We start from the raw sequence: 18,671 nt of genomic DNA on the forward strand, positions 1-18,671 counted from the left end.
CTGACCAGAGACGTTTTTCAGCAAAAGAAGTAAAGAAATTGGCGGATGAGTATGAGATTCACAGGTGCTGCCACAAACTCTTATCACCAGAATCATCTGGCTTTATGGGTTGGTGACATGGCCTACTGGTACTTGGTTAGTATTGGCTAGAAGACAACTTTGTACAAATCTTAAGTGCTGGCCCAAGTTGGCATATGCTCTGATTCAGCAACCAATGCAAGTTGATGTTTCTCTCTTTTCCAGCATCCATGGGTCAGGGAATCTTAGGCTGGATCACTTAAAAATTTTTTGCTCCCCTTTCCCAAGGCCTTGGGCTCTGCTAGTTTAGAGGTCTTGGTATGCAAAGGAAGAATGTTTCCACCAGAGCACCACCGAGGTCCCATTGATTTGGAAATTGAGACTGACATCTGGTGGTTTCAGACTCTTCATGCCCTGGATGAACAGGGGGGTGGGTGGGTGGGTGCTTTCGTGTTGACTAGACTGACTGATTCTGGTTATCAAGGGGGAATATATTTGCTGCTGCACAGTGGGGACAGGGGGAAGAAGTGCGTCTCTGGATCCCATGAAACCCTCTGGGGTGTCTCCTAGTTCCATGGCCAATGGTTAAAATTAATGGAAGATGACAGCAACCCAGTGTGAGTAGGACAACCATGGGCTCAGCTTCCTCCTGAATGAAGCTCAGGTGATCCCACCAGGTAAAAACCTTTGACCACATGAAGTGCTTGCTGAAGGCAAAGGAAACATGGAATGGATAGTAGAGGAAGGATGTTATAAATGCCTCATGACCAGTAACAGAAATGAGACTTATATCACTTATGTAAATGTTCTTCCTTCCTTGCTACGCCATGCATATATTTAGTGATGGTGCTAATTGTCTCTCTTTCTTCTTCTACCATTTTGTATAGGGTCAAATGTTAGTGGTAAACTGTACAGTTCAGTGCATAGATTATAGAATATGGAATATTGTGGGATTGAGGTTCGAGAAATGAACATACTCAAGCTCCCCGGAGTGGGAGCTGGGTGCAGTTACTGCTGGGACGTTGGATTATTTTTTTCCTAAGGAAAGGATAAGAATGTTCTTTTTTGAGATACCTTTGCATTAATTTGGGCAGTAACATGCTGTGGTTGTTTTATGGACGTTTCAGCATGGAAAGTAGGGTGGAAATGGATGTTGAGGAACTAAGGAGTGAACTGTGGCAAATACTGAAGACCGACCCTGCTCAGCATCTCTTCATAATGACTTCTACTGTAGAGGCTGGAAGGCTAGAGAAGACATTACCAGGCTCTCTTGCAGCTAGGATTTCCATATGTCACCTGGCTTCTGCCAGGAAGATGCAAACAAACCAGAAATGGAAAGTAGAATTGATCACTGGGAGGAGGTAGGCACATGGCTCTTCTGGGTGTACTGCAGTGGAGGCATTCCAGTTCTTCCTAGGCAGGTGTGGAGGAAGCCCTAGGGCCAGTCCAGTTCCCACCTTCTTGGTGCTAACAGGAGTGTCAGCTGCTTCCCACCTTGGCAGCTTTCCTGACTGTGACTAGGGCAGTGAGATTCTTGAGTCAGCAGTGGTAGCAGTGGTGGCAGAAGCTCCCCTGAAGGGCTAGTTTTGCAATGAGGTTTGGGGATTATTCCTGGAATAGAGTCTGCTTCTCAGCCCTTCTAACGAGTTTGAAACCAGCCTAACCACCTTAGTTAACCTGAAAATAGTCCCCATGCTCCAAACATCCCAGGGGAGCTCCCAGGCCAGTCCTTTCCCTACTCAGAGCCCAGGGACAGAGGAGTGAGGGCAGAGCTGGTGGGGGAGAAACAACTTCTTCTGGAACTCTCTGCACAGTGGCCTACTCTGGGTAGCACCAGGCACTTGCAGATTATTTTTTTTCTCTTTTTTTGGGAGTCAGGAGGGTGGGAGATAAAATCAAATAAGGAGATGTACGAAGCTGTGTGGGAAAGGGGACCCAGGAGTCTTGCATTGAAATAATGACAAGGGGAGGCATGATGGATTAGTACCAAGGCCTTTCAGGGGAAGATGGGTATTTGATTCTAATTAGAGCCTCTCTTTTGCATTTTATTTAGACTCTTAGGCAGTGTATTCATTTCCTAGGGCTGCTGTAACAAATTACCACAAACTTGGTGGCTTAATACAACAAGAATTTATTATCTCATAGTTCTGGAACCTGGAAGTCTGCAATCAAGGCGTCGGCAGGACCATGCTCCCTATGAAACCTGTAGGGGAAAATCCTTTCTTGCAGATTAATTTTTAACATGATCCAGGGGAGTCCAAAGGGCTGAGTTCCCACCTCTGAGATCATGAGATCCTATTCCCTTCCAGGGGTCTCTGGCCCATGGGGGAGGCAGCAAGAGAGCTGGACCCAAAGGTGCACCCTCTGTGGCAACCCTCTGTGCATCTCTGACCAAGGTGAGCAAGGATATGTCTGCGGTGTCTCCCTCCCCTCACAGGTCATGGCTGCAAGGACACAGGGGAGGAGGGGGAGGAGTCTGTCTGCCTGGGGGTGGGGGCAGCAGGAAAAGCCCCAGAGAGGAGGTGATACTGCAGCTGGATCTTGAAGGACAAGTAGTTCACCAGTGAGTTGAGTAGGGAAGGGCATTCCAAGAAGAGGGAACAGCTGGAACAATGGCTCAGAGATGCTGTCCACTTCTGTTTCCCTATAGTGATTAAAGGTAAAATCTTTAAAGTGTCACATGTATGGGGGCTTGTTCTGGGGCCTGCAGAGGAAGATGCGGGGGAGGGTATTCTAGGCCCTGCCAGTCTCAGATAAAACACATCCCAAGTGATTGACTAGATCGGGCAACCTTGAAATGGGGGACATCAGAGTTTGACGAGTTCCTGTCAAGTGTGAGGTCTTGCGCTGGGCGCTGTGACACACCTGCCATCCTCACAGCTACCCTGTAGGGGAGGAGGGCTGCCCATTGTACAGATGAGGATACTGAGGCTCTGAGAGATGAAATCTGTGGCACAGGGTCCTTCAACAAGCAAGAGAGTGGCAGAACCAAGATCTGACCCAAGATTTTTATGACCCTAAATGCCATCCAGGGAGAGGACAAAAGGTTCAGTAAGACACGTGGCAAAAACGCAGCTGCGTTTTCCTCCTGCCCCTGGGCAGCTCAGTGGAGCTTGGGGCGTTCCCGTAGCAAGCCTGGTTCCTCAAAGAGAGGGGCCTTCTGCTCTCCCTGGGGTGGGGCTCTGGGGGTGCAGAGGGCCCCTTTGCTACACAGGGAGACCACGTTCTCCTGGCTTTGCTCCTACTTCTATGCCGTCTCCATCCTTGGCTTCTTCTCTGCTCAGCCACCAAGCACGGAGGGGTCTCTGCCTCTGTCTACATTCACTCCTCTCCTCTCCCAGGTAATTTCATCCAGAATTATGGCTTGAAATGCCATCGAGAATCATCACTTCCAAACTTAAGTGCCTCGTTCTTGGAAATAGTCTTGCTTATCCAGCTGCCCACTTGGCCCCTCCGTTTGGATGTTTATTAGCATCGTAACTCGAGGAGATCTGAAACAAAACTTCTGTCCTCACCCGATCCCCAACCTGTCCCTGCCCCTGCCCTGGTCTGTGCCTCAGTTAAAGGGGTGATCAGTTACTCAGGCTGCAAACCTAGAAGTGACCCTCTATGCCTTGCTTTCCTTCATCCCCCATTCGCTCCACCACCAGGCTCTGGCTCTACCTTCAAAATACGTTTTGAATTCAGCCACTCCTCCCCATCTTCACTGATGCAGCCCTGGTCTACGGCACCACCGGTTCACAGCTACACCTCTAATTGGTCTTCCTGCTTCCTCTCTTACTCCCTCTCCCGATTCCATTCTTTAAAAATGGGTCTGCGTGAGCTTTTGAAAACACAAACAACACCGAAGTTTCCACTAATTGGAATAGAACCCAAAGCCTTCACCATGGCTAATGCAGCCCTGCCCACCTCTCTGGCCTCATGTCCTGTGAGTCTCCATCACTCACTAGCCACATTCAACACACCAAGGACGTTCTCATCATAGGATCTTTGTGCAGGTTATTCTCTCTCCTGGATGTCTCTTCCCGAGGGGCCTTCAAACGGCATCTGCTTTGAGAGCCTTTCCTGACTGCATCTCCCCACCACTCTCTCCTGTTACCCCACTCACTTTCCTTCAGAGGGTGCCTCACCACCTGGTAACATTAGCTATGGGCTGACAGTCTGTCTAGAATGGCAGATGGATGTCTATCTTATCTCCTGGGCACCTATGGACTGGCACACTGTAGAGGCTCAAAAAACATGTGAAAGGGAGGGAAGAAGCCCCCCAAAGTACAGTTCAGGGCAAACTCTGGGGCCCCAGAAGAGACCCAAGAGTCCACAGTAGATTTGTCCACCTTGGTTACTTAACCTTATATAACTGCCCATTGGGGCCACCTGGTCTCTGTCTGAAATTCCTTTCTCCCTGCATTCAAGGGTAGTCAGGTTAAAAAAAAAAAAAAAAAAAGAGTAGTCAGGTTAAAGTCCACCCAAGGCAGCCCTTAACCTCCTGATCTGCATTCACCACAGGCAGACTTAAGGTGACCTCACAGAATTCTCAATATCAATTCACCTTATACTGGGGTAACTAGAAAGGCCAACAGAGAGGGTCCCCAAAGCAAAGAAACTTGGCTCCATAATATAATAATAATGACTACACTTGACTGAGCTATTATTTCATGCCAAACAAGATATAATGCTTTCCATACATTTTCTCATTCAATCCTCAGAGACACACCTCGAGGCTGTTGTATTCATTACCTACCGCTGTGTAACAAACCACCTTAACATGGAGTGGCTTAAAGGAACGACCATTTTACTTGCTCGCAATTCGGCAGGCCAGCAATTTGAACTGGACTCAGCTGGGCCGTTCTTTTGCTGGTCATGCCCGGGGTCACTCACGTGCAATCATCCAAGGGAACAAATGGGTTCAGGAGGTTTAACGTGGCTTTGCTCACATGTCTGGAGGTTGGTGCTGACTGTTGACCGGGTCAGGTGTCTCCAGCAGGCCAACTTGGGCTTCTTCCAGGGGATGGCAGAGTTCCAGGACAGCAAGCCCCAGTGTGCAGCATTTTTCAAGCCTTTGCCTGAGTCACGTTTGCTGATGTCCCATTGCCAGAGGAAGTCCCACAGCCAAGCCCAGAGTCAATGTGAGAGGGGACTTACACAAGGAGAGATAATTCATCAGAGGCCATTACTGAACAATCTGTCATGGAAGTCAGTATGTTATTATCCATGTTTTATAAGTGAGGAAACGGGGAATCAGAAAGGGTAAGAAACATGCTCCAGGTCACATGGCTACGAAGAGGCAGAGTGGAACGGAAATCATTGGCTCACAAGCCTCAGGATCTCCACGGCTTTGCAAAGGCAATTAAGTCCCCACTGTGAGGAACCAAATTCCCACCAAGGGAAATGATATCAAGCTCATCTTCACCAGCCTCTCAGGTACACTCCTTTTATTACATCCAGTCAAAATCACATCAGCTGGGACTTTCCCGGTGGCGCAGTGGTTAAGAATCCGCCTGCCAATTCAGGGGACATGTGTTCAAGCCCTGGTCCGGGAAGATCCCACATGCCGTGGAGTAGCTAAGCCCGTGCGTCACAGCTACTTAACCTGTGCTCTAGAGCTTGCGAGCCACAACTATTGAGCCCACGTGACACAACTACTGAAGCCGGAGTGCCTAGGGCCCATGCTCTGTCCACAATAAGAGAAGCCACCACAATGAGAAGCCCGCAGACTGCAACAAAGATTAGCCCTGGCTCACTGCAACTAGAGAAAGCCCGCGGACAAAAATAAAAATAAATAAATAAGATAAATTTATAAGGACTTCCCTGGTTGTGCAGTGGTTAAGAATCTGCCTGCCAATGCAGAGGACCCAGGCTCGAGCCCTGGCCCAGGAAGATCCCACATGCAACGGAGCAACTAAGCCCGTGTGCCACAACTACTGAGCCTGTGCTCTAGAGCCCACGAGCCACAACTACTGAGCCCGCGTGCCACAACTACAGAAGCCCGTGTGCCTAGAACCCATGCTCTGCAACAAGAGAAGCCACAGCAATGAGAAGCCCGTGCGCTGTAATGAAGAGTAGCCCCCGCTCGCCGCAACTAGAGAAAGCCTGCGCTCAACAATGAAGACCCAACACAGCCAAAAATAAATAAATAAAAATAAATGTAAAAAAATTTATAAAACAGAAATTGCATCAGCTTAAGTTACTTAACTTCTGCTTCTCAGGCTGCTCATCTGTAAAATGGGTCTAGTAACAGAGCTCTCTTTTCACTATTTTGTTTATTGTCTGTTCTCACCCTGCTAGAATGGAAGCCCCTTGAGGGCTGGGATTTTTGTCTGTGCTGTTCACTGCTCTAACCCCAGTGCCTAGAACAGTGCCTGGAATAGCGTAGCTTCTCAATAAATCTTTGTTGAGTGAATAAATGGATGGATGGATGAGTGGGGGATTAGAAGCAGGATAGGTGGGAGAAGATGAGGAAAGGATAGAGCCATGTCTTTGAGAAAGCTTAAAAAAAAAAATTGAAAAGCCGCTGGCTTCTCTTCTCTGCCTGGGATGGTTTGCAAACCGCCTGCTTGGTCTTCAAGCCTGTGGTGAAGCCCCTCATCCCTCATGCAAAGTCTAATCACGTGGGGCAAGGGGGTCGCCTCTTTTCAAGGACGCCCACTGTTTTTGGCTCTGTCTTCCTTAGCGTTCAGCGTTCTCTCCATTCAGCTGGCAGACGAGGAAAGCAAAAACAAGGCTTGCTCAGGGCAGGAATGTGAAAGAGGCTCACATGCCATTGGCTGGAACGTAGTCACATGGCCACACCCAACAGCAAGGGAGGCTGGGAAATGTGTAGTCACGCCTCTGCAGGGAGAGGTGACGGCTTTGGGGATCATCTCGCCAGTCTCTTCCACGACCATTTCTAGCCCAGAGATTTCGTAACCTTGGAATTTTCCATCTCGTAGCACCCACTTTCCTTACACCACTCTACTTTTTCTTTTCCATACATGTGTCTCCTTCTAACAGAATGTATTCATTTACTGTGTTTCTTATTTATTATTGGCCTCTCCTCACGAGGATGCGGGCTCCACAGGGGTAAAGGTCTTTGGTGTTCTGTTTATCACCGTCTCCTCAGGACCCAGGACAGGGCCTGGCGTGCAGAAGGCACTCAGTATTTATCCAAAGAAAGTTGAATGGATGCGAGTGTGGCCCTCTGGCCTGCAGCCTGATCCTGAGAGCACAATAAGCCCTAGAGAGATGGTAAGTCTCTCCTCTGCCTACTGGGAAAGCCACAGTGGGGTCTGGAGAGTGTCCGGGCCTGGCTGAGAAAGGGCGCTGTGCCTGAGCCTTCCCAGGTGACTCGCCCTGTGCAGGTCAGCAACCCTCTTCTCGGGCACAGCTCCACACCCAGGATGCCCGGACCCCTGACTCCATTCAGGCCAAGAGGCTTACCTCTCTGGAGAAGCGGCCATTGCGGCCAAGTCACCTGTACTCCGTGCTGTCCTCATGCACAGGGCAGCCTATACCAGTCCATTTTCCCAGACAGAACCTGATTTTTTATGTTTGTTATTAAAAATATTTATTATTTTATTTTAAATTTTTTATTGTTTTGGCCACACTGGGAGGCTTGTGGGATCTTAGTTCCTTGACCAGGGATTGAACCTGCACCCTCGGCAGTGAAAGTGTGTAGTTCCTGTGAATTCCCTGGAACCTGGTTTTTTAAATGTAAAACACAGAAGGGAGCTTGGTTTCTCTTTTCCAATTTTGGGGAACAAACACAATGGTCAGGTGGCAACTTCAGAGCATTCGAGCTATAGAGCCATCCAGCTTCTGTAGCCTTCCTGTGCCTCATTTTTGAGAGGAGGAGACAAAGCCCAGAGAGGTAAAGAGACTTGACCAAGGTTACCCAGGGTTCCGGTGACCAAGAACTCCCGGGCAGTGCCCACAGCATGCTCCCAGAGGACAGGTGTCTGGGTCCCCCTCTTGGCTGTTTCCTTCTCTGGGCAAGACACCAGTGATGGGAAGGGCACAAGGAGACAAGAAGAGATGGCTTGGGGCGGTGGGGGGGAGGGGATCAGGAGAGACCACCCTGAGCTCCACCTGGAAGCACACACTGTGATCAGGGACCAAGCAGAGAGGAGGGTAGAGGCAGCAGAGAAGGGTGGTAGCCTGAGGGCTCCGAGAGAGGCTCTGGTCCTGGCTTTGAAGGTGAAGAAAGAACGTCATCCTGACTTGTTGCCTTTGAATCTTTGCAGGATCCCGACCCCCTCCCAACCTCTACGGAAGCTGGCAGCCAGCACTCTCTCCAGGAGCCAGGGCCACCAGCCTTCACAGCCCTGTTGTAGCACAGACACCTCTTGGTGCAGAGGAAGCACCACTGCACAAGCAATCAGGAGACTTGGGCTCTGTCACTTCAAGTCATCACTAAGCACCTACTACTTGCCAGGCGCTGTCTTCAGCAGGCAAGGGCTCTGCCTCATGCGGCTTCTGTTCTAATAGGGGAGACTGTTGATGAACAGACAAACGCATGCCTGAGATCATTACAGGTGATGACAGCAAGCAGGGTAATGGGACAGATGATGGCTGAACAGGTTAGTTTGAGTCGTGAGGAGGGTGGAACCAAGGAGGGCCTCTCTGAAGAGGTGACATTGGAGCTGTGATCTGTATGAGAAGGTGGCAGCCATGTAAAAATCTGAGAGAGGTGTGGTCCCTCCCTGGGAAGTAGCAAGTGCAAAGGTCCTGAGGCAGAAATGAGCTTGTGTTTGGGCAAATATGACCGGTGAGAGGGACAAGAGGAAGAGTATAAAAAGAGTCTCTTTCCCTTTGTCATTATCTCTGTGGGATTTGAGTACATCTTATCTCCTTATTTGACCCCTAAATTTTGGGCATCTGTAAGTTTAAACAAACCTTTCTTGGTCCTATTTCCAATTTTTATTTTAACGTCTTTTGTACAGAGGACAGGATATTATTAGCCTGAGAGTCAGAAGACCTAAATTATGGCCCCAGAGTTTCCAGTAGTGAGCAGTGTGACCTTGGACAAATCCCTTTTCTCATCTTTAAACCAGGAGATTGGACCACAAGCTCCAAAGGCCCTTCTGGCTGAGACATCCCAGCACCGGGAATTCATGTTAACTCTTCTTGATCCTATTTATTTTCAGCCCACATGTGGATCTGCTCAGCATACATCTGCTCCTTCTTCCAGGATCTGCACACATTTATTAGATGCTTTTAAAAACAAGAGACAACCTGTACAGACATTAGCAGGAGATGGTGGAATATATCATGCAGCTTTTAAAAGAAGAATGAGTTACACTGAAATCCCCTGAGCTGGACGGAAGCGCATGATGTAAGCGACAAAACTCGCTGTGGGATGTTAGAGAGAGACTCCCGTTTTTGTGAAAACCAAACGACAAAATCTCTGTGTGTGTGTATGTGGGTTTGTTTATGCTCACAAGTCAGGAGAAAGGTGGGAGAGAATAAGCAGCAGTCTGCAACATTAGTTATCTAGGAGTGTGTGTGTGTGTGTGTGTGCACGCGCGCGCGTGCACACATGTGCACGCTTCCTCTAAAGACAGCAGCATGCTTCCCAGGACCCATCCCACCCTCTGGGCCTGTTTATGAATGGGATTCTGGCAGAGGGTACGTGATGCCGGCCTCCGAGTTTGTGTCCTTTGGAGACTGAGGGACGTAGAGAGGAATAGGTGTGGGCAGTGTCCACTTTGATCTTGGAATGTCCCTCTCACCTCCTGGCACCTGCGCCTCTACTTCAAAGGCTGCTGAATGATCACAATCTGAGGCTGGTTTTGGTAGCAGGAGATGCACCAGAGCTGTCCAGGGCCTGTGGGATCCGAGATCACAGGCATGATTACAACACGAGAGGCACATGCTCCAGCCTGCTGTTTCCGGCTCCTGCTTTAGGACTTCAGAGGCAGCTTGGGCTGCAAGGGTCTTGCGGGCCCTCCCTGGCCATCCCTCTGACTGCAGACGGATGAAACCAGCCATCCCTCCAGCCTACCCTGGGAGGCGGTGTGTGTGGGGAGCTTATTGTTTGAGCTGCTTCCTGGTCATGTAACTCTCCCCTCCAGGGAATCCCTGCAGATGTCTATTTTAAACCTCCCTTGCGGCAGTCCGTGTTCATTTCCTTTGCCTGGGCTCCTCCCCCCAAATAGGAACCCTTCAGCCTGGATGTTGTGGAGCGGCGTCACTCCGGCTTTCTTGTCCCTAAGGAAGTCGGTAAGGAAGCACCCTGCCCCACATACGGTGCTTGATGCTTTTCAAAGCCTCTTGTGTTGCATCCCACTTGAATGGCCCTTTACAAGAATCCTCTGAGGCAGAAATACCTAGGAGTATTGCCTCCATACTACAGAAGAAATGGGGATGCAAAGCAGTTAGGTGACTTGTCCATGTCCCAGAATGAATAACAGGCAGTTCTGGGTCTTTGACTCTTGAGAGCAGCCTGCTCGGATCCCGATCCATCATCACAGGTGCCCCCTCCACACTGAAGGTGTCCTGGGAGATTGGCTTAGTGGCCACATTTATATCTGATGAGCCGACTCCCCAGCTGCGGGGGAGTGGACCAGGGTGGGTTCATGATCTGGGGTGATCACCTAGAGCCTGGGCTGCACTGATCAGCCTTGTGCTCTAGCATTTGAACGACGGCCAGAAACTGAGTGAAGAGGCACGTGGAGTCAGGGTCAGAGCCACGTGCTGATGGAAGGCATGGAGGGATGGGCACTGGGAAGGTGTGTGAGGGGCAGCCCGGGTGGAAGACCGGGTGACCTCGGAGAGGGACAGGACCTGGGGGCTTTTGGATCCCATGAGCTGCCTGGATGTCCCAAAATCAGGCAACCCTGGCAGACCCTGAAGCTTTTCAACAATCCCCCTTTTCCAGAGCTGGGGACCTGATGATAACAGAGACGGCAGGGCCAGGGCTCTCTTAGATGTAAGCGACAGAAGGCCCAACTCACACTGGCTTAAGCAAAAAGTACAGCTTATTGGCTCAAGGCGCTGAAAACTCCAGGGGCAGACCTGGGCAGGTCCAGTGAGATCCAGGGGCTCAAGTGATGCTTCGGGGCTTGTGGCCTGCTCTGGTTTTCCCTGCTGGCCTCTCTCCTCATGGTGGCAAGATAGCTGCCAGCAACACCAACACGACATACTCCCCACCTCTCAGCAACTCCAGCAGAAAGTGAGCATCTCTCTCCCCAAGAGTTTCAACGAAAGTCCCAGAACTAAGTTCCACTGGCTCTGACCATGTCACATGCCCGTTCCAGAACCAGTCTCTGGGGCTAAGGATACAGGATATCCTGATCGGTCAGGCCTGGATCACACGTTCTCCTCTGGAGCCCACGTGTGTGAAGTCAGCTCTGCCCAAAGCCCAGGGACCAAGAGCAGAGAATGATGGTTTCACCAGGAGCATCAGGGCAGTGGGTCTCAAGAAGAGTGTGTTAGTCCAGGTAAGCTACGTGCTGCAATAAACCCCCCAACATGTCAGTGGCTAACACAGTACAATTTCATTTCTTGCTCCCATTGTTAGCAGGGCTGGGGCTCTACTTCCCATATCCATTCAGGGACCCAGGCTGGTGGAGGCTCTGTCATCTTCATCATATAGCTTCCAAGGACACCCTGGGTGATGACATCCAGCCGGCTAGCAGGAGAATAAAGCAAAGGTTACATTTTGTTTGGTCCAGGCCCTGGGAGTGACACTCATCGATTGTATTGACCAGAACTCAGTCACATGACCACGTCTCAGTGCAGGGGAGAACGGGGAGGCAGTCTCTACCATAAAGGGGAGATGGATGAATGCTGGGCAGACAAAAACAAGATCCACCTGAGCTTTCCAAGTCCTTTAGCCTTTGTCAAGGGTTCCCAGCATGCCACAGTACTGGCCCAATCTTCCCGGCTGAGGTCTCCTTTATGATGGCTTGAACTCCACCTTCCCCCTTAATGCCTCACCTGCCCATCCTCTTTCCCTCTCAAGTTGAGTGGTGAGGAGGCTCAGTTATTCTGGATCAGCCGACAAACCCATATGTGCTTTATGGACAGGAGGCAGTCGAGCAAAGGGAGAGAGAGGACAGCTTTGGCTCAGAGACTCGACAGATCTGCGTGTCAACCCCGCGATCCTTTTCGGCTGTCCTTTACTGGTCCTTAAGCCAGCAGCCCCTTCCTCTTCTCCAGAGCCTGTAGCTAAGGGCAGACAGGGACTGGAGGGAGGCTGATCCATCACTCACAAAGGACTGGCATCTCAGCTTTCTGAAGACCTTAGCTGGGAAGACTATGTGTCAACATTGCTGCCGGCAGCAGCTAAACATTCATTCATTCATTCATTCATTCACCTCTGAAGTGCTTACTGTTTGCCTGGCTTTCCGCTGGGTGCCAAGGCGAAAAGGAGACACAAAAGCTTAGGATATTAGATCTAATCTAGTGTTAAGGCGATCAGGCTTATGTCGGTTGGACAACTGGAGATGAAAATAAGACAAGCTGAAGCTGAATCTTCTACCGTGATTTAGAGATGATGTCACCCCACGGCATGAACAAGCAGCATATTTAGTGTCTCAGGGACCAGGCACCTGATCTCCTCATCCCAGAGCTGTCAGTAAGGGCAGCCCCAGGTAAAATGATAATAATCAACATAATAGCAGCAGCTACAACTATTATGTGCGTCGGGCACTGTGCTAAATAAATGATCCAAGTGCAAAGCTTTCATTCTCCCAACAACCGTGTAAAATCTAGGCTCACCCACCCCTGTTTTCACAGATGGAAAATCAAGGCTCTAAAAGCCTTCAGAAACCTGCTCCAAGTTATAAAGCCATCAGGTGGCAGCTCTGGCAAGGGCAGTCAGGTCTATCTGATGCTCAAGCCCGGGTCTGATCGCCTGTGTGTTAAATTAGAGATGGCATCTGTCTGGATGGTCCTCCCACTGCCCAGACAGCGCACCTGGAGGTGGTTGGTCTCTGCCAGGAGCTGCTCTGTACTGTGAGTGGCAGCCCTTTTCTGGGGCTGGGCTAGACCAGAGAGTGAGAAGGCCCAGTCCTGGGGATTTGGAGCTCAGAGCAGACCCCGGGGACGGAGGCTTCAGTTTCTTCCACTGGCCTCATCTCTTGAGCTGCTGTTTTTCTCCCCAAGAATAGCCATCCATCTGAGCAGGGCGTCTGAGGATAGCTCTCCTTCAGCATCTCCAGGCAGAAGCCTGGCAGAAGGAACACTTCTCCACCCACTTGGTTTCCTATCCCATGATGGCTCTTCCATCTGGCTCATTCATTCATGTGTTCACTCAACAAGTTAATATTGAGCCTCAGTGTCTGCCCTGCCATGGTCAGGGTACTGAAGGGGGTGGGGAAATGAAGATGGATCAGTATGAGAGACAAGACACTTCCATATAAACAGGAATCTCAGGGGTAACCTGATGAGGACCACGAGAAAAGGATAGGCCATGTCCTGTGTGTTTGAGAGGAGAGATCACCCCCAGATTTGGCAGGAGTTGGGGAAGGGTGTGCATTAAGGAAAGTTCTGAGGAGGTGGGATTTGTGCTGGGCCTTGAAGAGAGGGTAGGATTGGACACGTGCAGCGGAAGGAAAGGACACCTGCGGTAGTGAGAAGAGCAGGGGCGCGGCCTGGAGGTGGGAGCACCTGGCCATGCCTGGGGCCTGGGAGCATGTCCACGTGCAGAACAAGTGCACCAGGAATCAGGATGGCATCGGCGGGCCAGCTTTATCCTCTAAGCTGTGAGCCGTGGCGCAGTCACTGCAGTCACAAGCCAGCCCCTCCGGAGTGGGATCAGGAGAGCAGGAAATCAGGCCCCAGAGGTCCCGGGAAGAGGCTGGCCCAGCTGAGACACACTGTCTGAGCTGTCCCCGGCTGTCTGTTGCTCTAGGAAAGCCCTCCATTGACACATTCACACTCCAGAGTTACTTCTCAGGCCTAGTTGACCCAGTGGACCTAAGACACACACAGCATGGGGGCTGGAAGGAAAGTTTAAAGGGCATCTCACCCAGTGTTTAAAACTCGAAAAAGAAAAATCTGTAGGGTCCCATTATTCAACTGGAATCCCATAAACCCCAAAGGGAAAACAGAGAAGATGCTCCAGTTAAAGCAGGTGGGGGGCGGCCTCCCCATTCTGTCTCCCCATCACTCCCACAGCAGCTCCTGGGGCACCCCTGGGAAATCTGGGACTGGGAGAACTCTCCCATTTTTATTTTACAGGTGGGGAATCTGGTGCTGGAAAAGAGGCACAGGGACACCAGATGGCTTGCCCAATGCTTCAGGGATCTTCTTCAGCTTGTGTCTAAGATCGGGGGAGAAAGGCAGTCAGTGCATAGGTGGAGGGGGTCTGGTTTTCCAGGATGCATCTTCCTCCTTTGGTAGCAACGATGCTTGGGGCCTGCTGGCTGGGGCTGCCCTCAACACCCACTCTGTAGCCTGGTGGCAGTTGGCACTGTGCTGGCTCCCCTGTGGCTTATCTCATCCTCAACCCACTGTGGGAGGGAAGGTGGACCAGCTCCTTCCTCCATCACACACATTGAGAACAGAGATATAGGAGTTAGGATTAGTGGTTAGGATTCCGGGCTTTCACTGCCATGGCCCTGGTCAGGGAGCTGAGATCCCGCAAGCTGCACAGCGTGGCCAAAAGAGAGAGAGAGAGAGAGAGAGAGAAAACAACTTATAATCACCGTTGCCAGGGAGAGTGGAGTGGACGTGGGGGGGAGGCACACTAAAAATCCTAATGTAAAGAGAAGAATCCTATGGGTAAAATGGTTGTTCTTCACATGTGCTGGGCATTTTATTATCTGCCAAAGCTTTTTCACAAACATGATTCTATTTAATTCTTATAATCAGCCTGTCAGGTAGATATTAGCCCCCTCCCATTTTACCAGTGATAAAGGTGAGGCTCAGAGAGGCTGAGTGAGTTGCCCAACATCATACAGCTGGTAAGGAGGCAGGGACAGTCCCTTCACTCTGGTCTTCTAACTCCAGGTCTAGCGAGCATACTGTGAGCAAGGAAAGGAAGGAGGCAGTTGTGTGTGTGTGTGTGTGTGTGTGTGTGTGTGTGTCTATGTTTTGGGAGGCTGCCAGAGGAGAGTGGAGGAGCAGAGGCTAAGGCTGGGAGCGTGCTTGTGAATTATTATATTGTAAGTGTTCCTTTAATTATACGCATTTCACTTGAGAATAGAAGAGCCACAGGGAAGGGACCCCTGGACCGCTAGGACCTAGCCTAGTGCCTGTCCCAAGGCAGGCATTTAGTAAACTCCTGCTGCGAGCATCTGATTAAAGACGGTGTGCTTGTGACCTTGTTTCTGGGTGAGGTTGTCTCTAACCCCAGAGGCTGCCTTGCAGCCCATCCTCCTCTACCGGGGCTGACATCTTCCCACTTCCTTCTCTCCTTCTGTATATGGGGAGAAACACCAACAAATCCCCTGGCAATGCGTAAGAGGGAAGCAATGAACATGCAGGGCATCCCTGTCACCCCCAAAACATGTGAAGTCAAGCCCAGATTTCCCCTTCAGAGTCCCCCCCCGCCATCCTGCCTGGGTTCCTCCAGGGTGAAGCGGCAGTGGTACCCTCTGTTCCAGCAGCTCCAGGAAACAGAACAATCCTGATTGCTGGTGATTGCAGAGGCCACTCGTCTGGGCTCTGGACAACTCTGGGATCAGTGCCCAGCTCAGCACAGAAATAAAGAAGATATCCAAGCTCAGGACTCCTGCTGTTATAATGGTCTGGACAGATCTCTCCAGCTCCTCTGAAAGCAAATTGGGTTGCCCACCCCTCTCCCTTACATCCTTGAGGAGACCCAGCAAATACCACCTGCTTTGACATACATACACATGAATCTTCTCAAAGATACATGGCTGATGAGAAGGCCCCAGCCCAGTGCCCCCCCCCGCCAAATGTCCCAGAGACACTTGTGTTTGGTGCCCAGGCAGAGAGACATTGCGGGACGCCGAGAAAGACAGCTGACACCCCTTCCAGGCTTGGCACAGGTGACGTGCAGGCGAGGCACCTGCTACTGTCTCCTTTCCCGACATGAAGGGAACAGCTTCCTGGCAGCAGCCCCTTCGTCCCCCCCTATCCTGAGAGTTGGCTCCAGCTGCTAAAGGGGATACTTCCTGGGGTCTTCTCCTGCCCTTTAAGGTTCTGATGATAATCTTTTCACCCCCAGCAGGCCTGGCATCAAACACAACACAGGAGTGGTGACAGGCTGAGAAAGCAGGAACACTTTATTTACAGGGATCATTTGGTGACACATAGATCTTTGGGCTTTTAGTGGCCTTGCTGAGAGACACGTGGGCAGGGGCCCACTCTCTCTGTTGGGTTACCGCATCCTCCTGCCTCATCCTGCTATGAGAATCCAGCTGCTGTCAGGACCCTCGTGCTCTGACAAGCCTCAACTTGGGGGCATCCCTCCTGTGTCCATTTTCTGGGTAGTCAGTGTGCTCAAGCACTGCCAGAGGTCCTCCTTCCCTCCTCTGGAGGCCTCGTCTTGGTCCTGGTCGTGGGGCACCTAGGGGGGAAGCACACACTTCGGTATGCAGAAAGATGGGGGGGGTGAGGAGTCCTGTGGGGGGTGGCAGGTGCCAGGGCACAGGCTTGGACAGCCATCTGGTGCAGAGAGCTGTTACCTGGCCTAGCCTGTGGTTGGGGTTGGTGGGAACATCCCAGTCTTCTCCAGAGCCAGAGCAGTGAAGTCCCAGAAGTCCTCCAAGGGGTAGAGAGGCCAGGTATAGAGAAGTCTTCCTTGTGTGTATGGCAGCAGACTCAGTTGCCACTTTGGGCCTGGCCTCAGTTCTCCAGGGCTACTCACTCTTCCCCCTACAAGAATGCCTCCCCAGGGTTGGTCTCATCCCAGGGAGGAAGGCTAGCTTGGTCAAGGGCAGGACCACTGCCTCCACCTGGCCAAGATCCAAGGCCACCCTCCTGGATTTCTGGAAACGTCTCCCCCCCTTCTCTTGAGAGGATGTTTGGGGAGGGAGGGCGTGGTCTATGGGTAAAGAGACTTGGTGGGAAGCGTAGGGGGCAAATCCACAGTGGAGGGCTCCGGGAGACTCAGGTCGGGGGAGAGGTGAGCACTGAATTCTGCTGCTCCCCCATCTGGTTCCCCAACACAAGGGCGTGTCAGGCGTCACCGTGAGCCAGGATGAGGCTCGCGCCGACAACAGAGACCACGAGGGAGGCAAGGGCCGGGGTGCCAGGGGGAGCCGTAGCGGGCAGGGCCGGGGTTAGAGGCTGTAAGTCAGGCCGGCCGGGTCTGGGGCCGCAAGTCCTGTCCCTTCGGCTCTCAGCGCGCCTGGCCCGCCCGCTCCCGGTGGCCGGCCTTCCAGCGGCGAGGCTGCGAGGGCGGCGGAGGCGCCGGGGCGCCCCGCAGGCTGCACGTCCTCAGTTCCCGGGCCAGGCTGAGCACCTCCGGACGCTCGCTCTGGGGGGCTCCTTCCTCGAGCTCCTGCGCCTCCTCGTCCTGGTCCTCGTCCTCCTCCTGGATGCTGCTGAGGCGCGGCGCCCCGCGGCCGCGCTCGGCGGCCGGCGGCCGGTAGGCGCACTTGGCGTTGAGCAGCCGGCGCAGCGGGGCGCGGGGCACCGAGGCGGCGGCGCCCCCCGCGAGGAGGTGCTGCTGGCGCACGTGGCGCGCGTCGCTCTGGCGCTGCAGGCGCTTGAAGTCGCTGAAAGCCGCCAGCGCGGTCTGGCGGAGCAGGCGGGCGAGGGCGCGCGCCTTGTGCGCCCGCGCCAGCAGCACGGCGTGGCAGCGCAGCACCACGGCCTTGTGGCGCGCCTGGTGGCGGTAGACCCAGGCGAAGACGCGCGGGTGGCGCCCGTCCGCCGTGCAGTAGGTGATGCGCGGCAGCAGGTAGGCGTGCGCCGGTCTGCGGCCCCCCGAGCCACCAGAGCCGCTGCGCTCGCACGGCTGCATGCGGATGCCGTGCGGCCCTAGCGTCAGCTTCATCTTGGTGCCCCCGCCCGGCCCGCAGCGCGCCCAGATCTTGCCCACGGCGTCGTCGGTGCAGCCGTCGCCCTTGGCGTGCAGGGTGACGGCGTTGCCCAGGTACCACACGGTGTAGGTCGGGTCCTCCTTGTTGAGCTCCACTTTCTGGCGCCGGCTGCGGAACACGCGACCCAGGCGCTCCAGCGGCCAGTCGGGCAGCAGGTCCGGGCAGGAGCGCAGGAAGCTGGAGAGCAGCGACGTGTAGGCGAGCCCCGGGCTCAGGCTCTTCGCCTTGCACTTGGCCTCGTCCTCCACTAGCACGAATTTGTTACGTCTCCAGGGCAGCATCGCGGCGGCGGCCAGAGGGGCTGGGGACGCCGCGAGCTCACGGGCGTCCTGCCCGGCGGCCGGGGGGAAGGGAGGGCGCGCAGAAGCCCGCGGCCCCGGGCTTTCGAGAAGCTGGGCGGCGCCGGAGACAGTCGGTGCCCAGAGATGCCCAGTGCCAGGCAGGGCTAGTTAGCTTCGCAGATGCCCGGTGCCCAGCCGGGCTGGCAGCCGAGATGCCCGGGCGGCGGCCGAGCGTCCGGGAACAGCGTCCCCCGGGAGTCGCTCCAGCCGTCCGGGAAGCAAGGAGGGGCAGGGGCTGGGCGGGGAGGAGACGCCCCTCAGGCACGAATAGGGGGGATCCCACGGCCCCCGCCGCCCAAATTGCGGCGGCAGGGAGGTCGCCGGAGCCGGGGCTGGCGGCTGGCTGCTCGGAGGGGTAGACCGAGAGAGCGCG

General features: G+C 53.0%; 1 protein-coding gene across 1 annotated transcript; it reads right to left on the reverse strand.

Moving 5' to 3' along the window:
- Window positions 1-16,188: 16,188 nt before the first annotated feature.
- Window positions 16,189-18,301, reverse strand: FAM43B (family with sequence similarity 43 member B). Its single transcript, XM_089898181.1, has one exon. The coding sequence runs from the start codon at window positions 18,236-18,238 to the stop codon at window positions 17,252-17,254; it is 987 nt and encodes a 328-aa protein (XP_089754307.1). The 5' UTR covers window positions 18,239-18,301; the 3' UTR covers window positions 16,189-17,251.
- Window positions 18,302-18,671: the final 370 nt, after the last annotated feature.

This window comes from Delphinapterus leucas, chromosome 1, assembly GCF_059928025.1.
Source record: "Delphinapterus leucas isolate spDelLeu-1000000601 "Yukka" chromosome 1, BTC_Dleu_Yukka2, whole genome shotgun sequence".
Taxonomy (NCBI): Eukaryota; Metazoa; Chordata; class Mammalia; order Artiodactyla; family Monodontidae; genus Delphinapterus; species Delphinapterus leucas.

Coding starts and splice junctions, on each gene's coding strand:
- FAM43B (XM_089898181.1), bottom strand. CDS start 18,238: ATGCTGCCCTGGAGACGTAACAAATTCGTGCTAGTGGAGGACGAGGCC.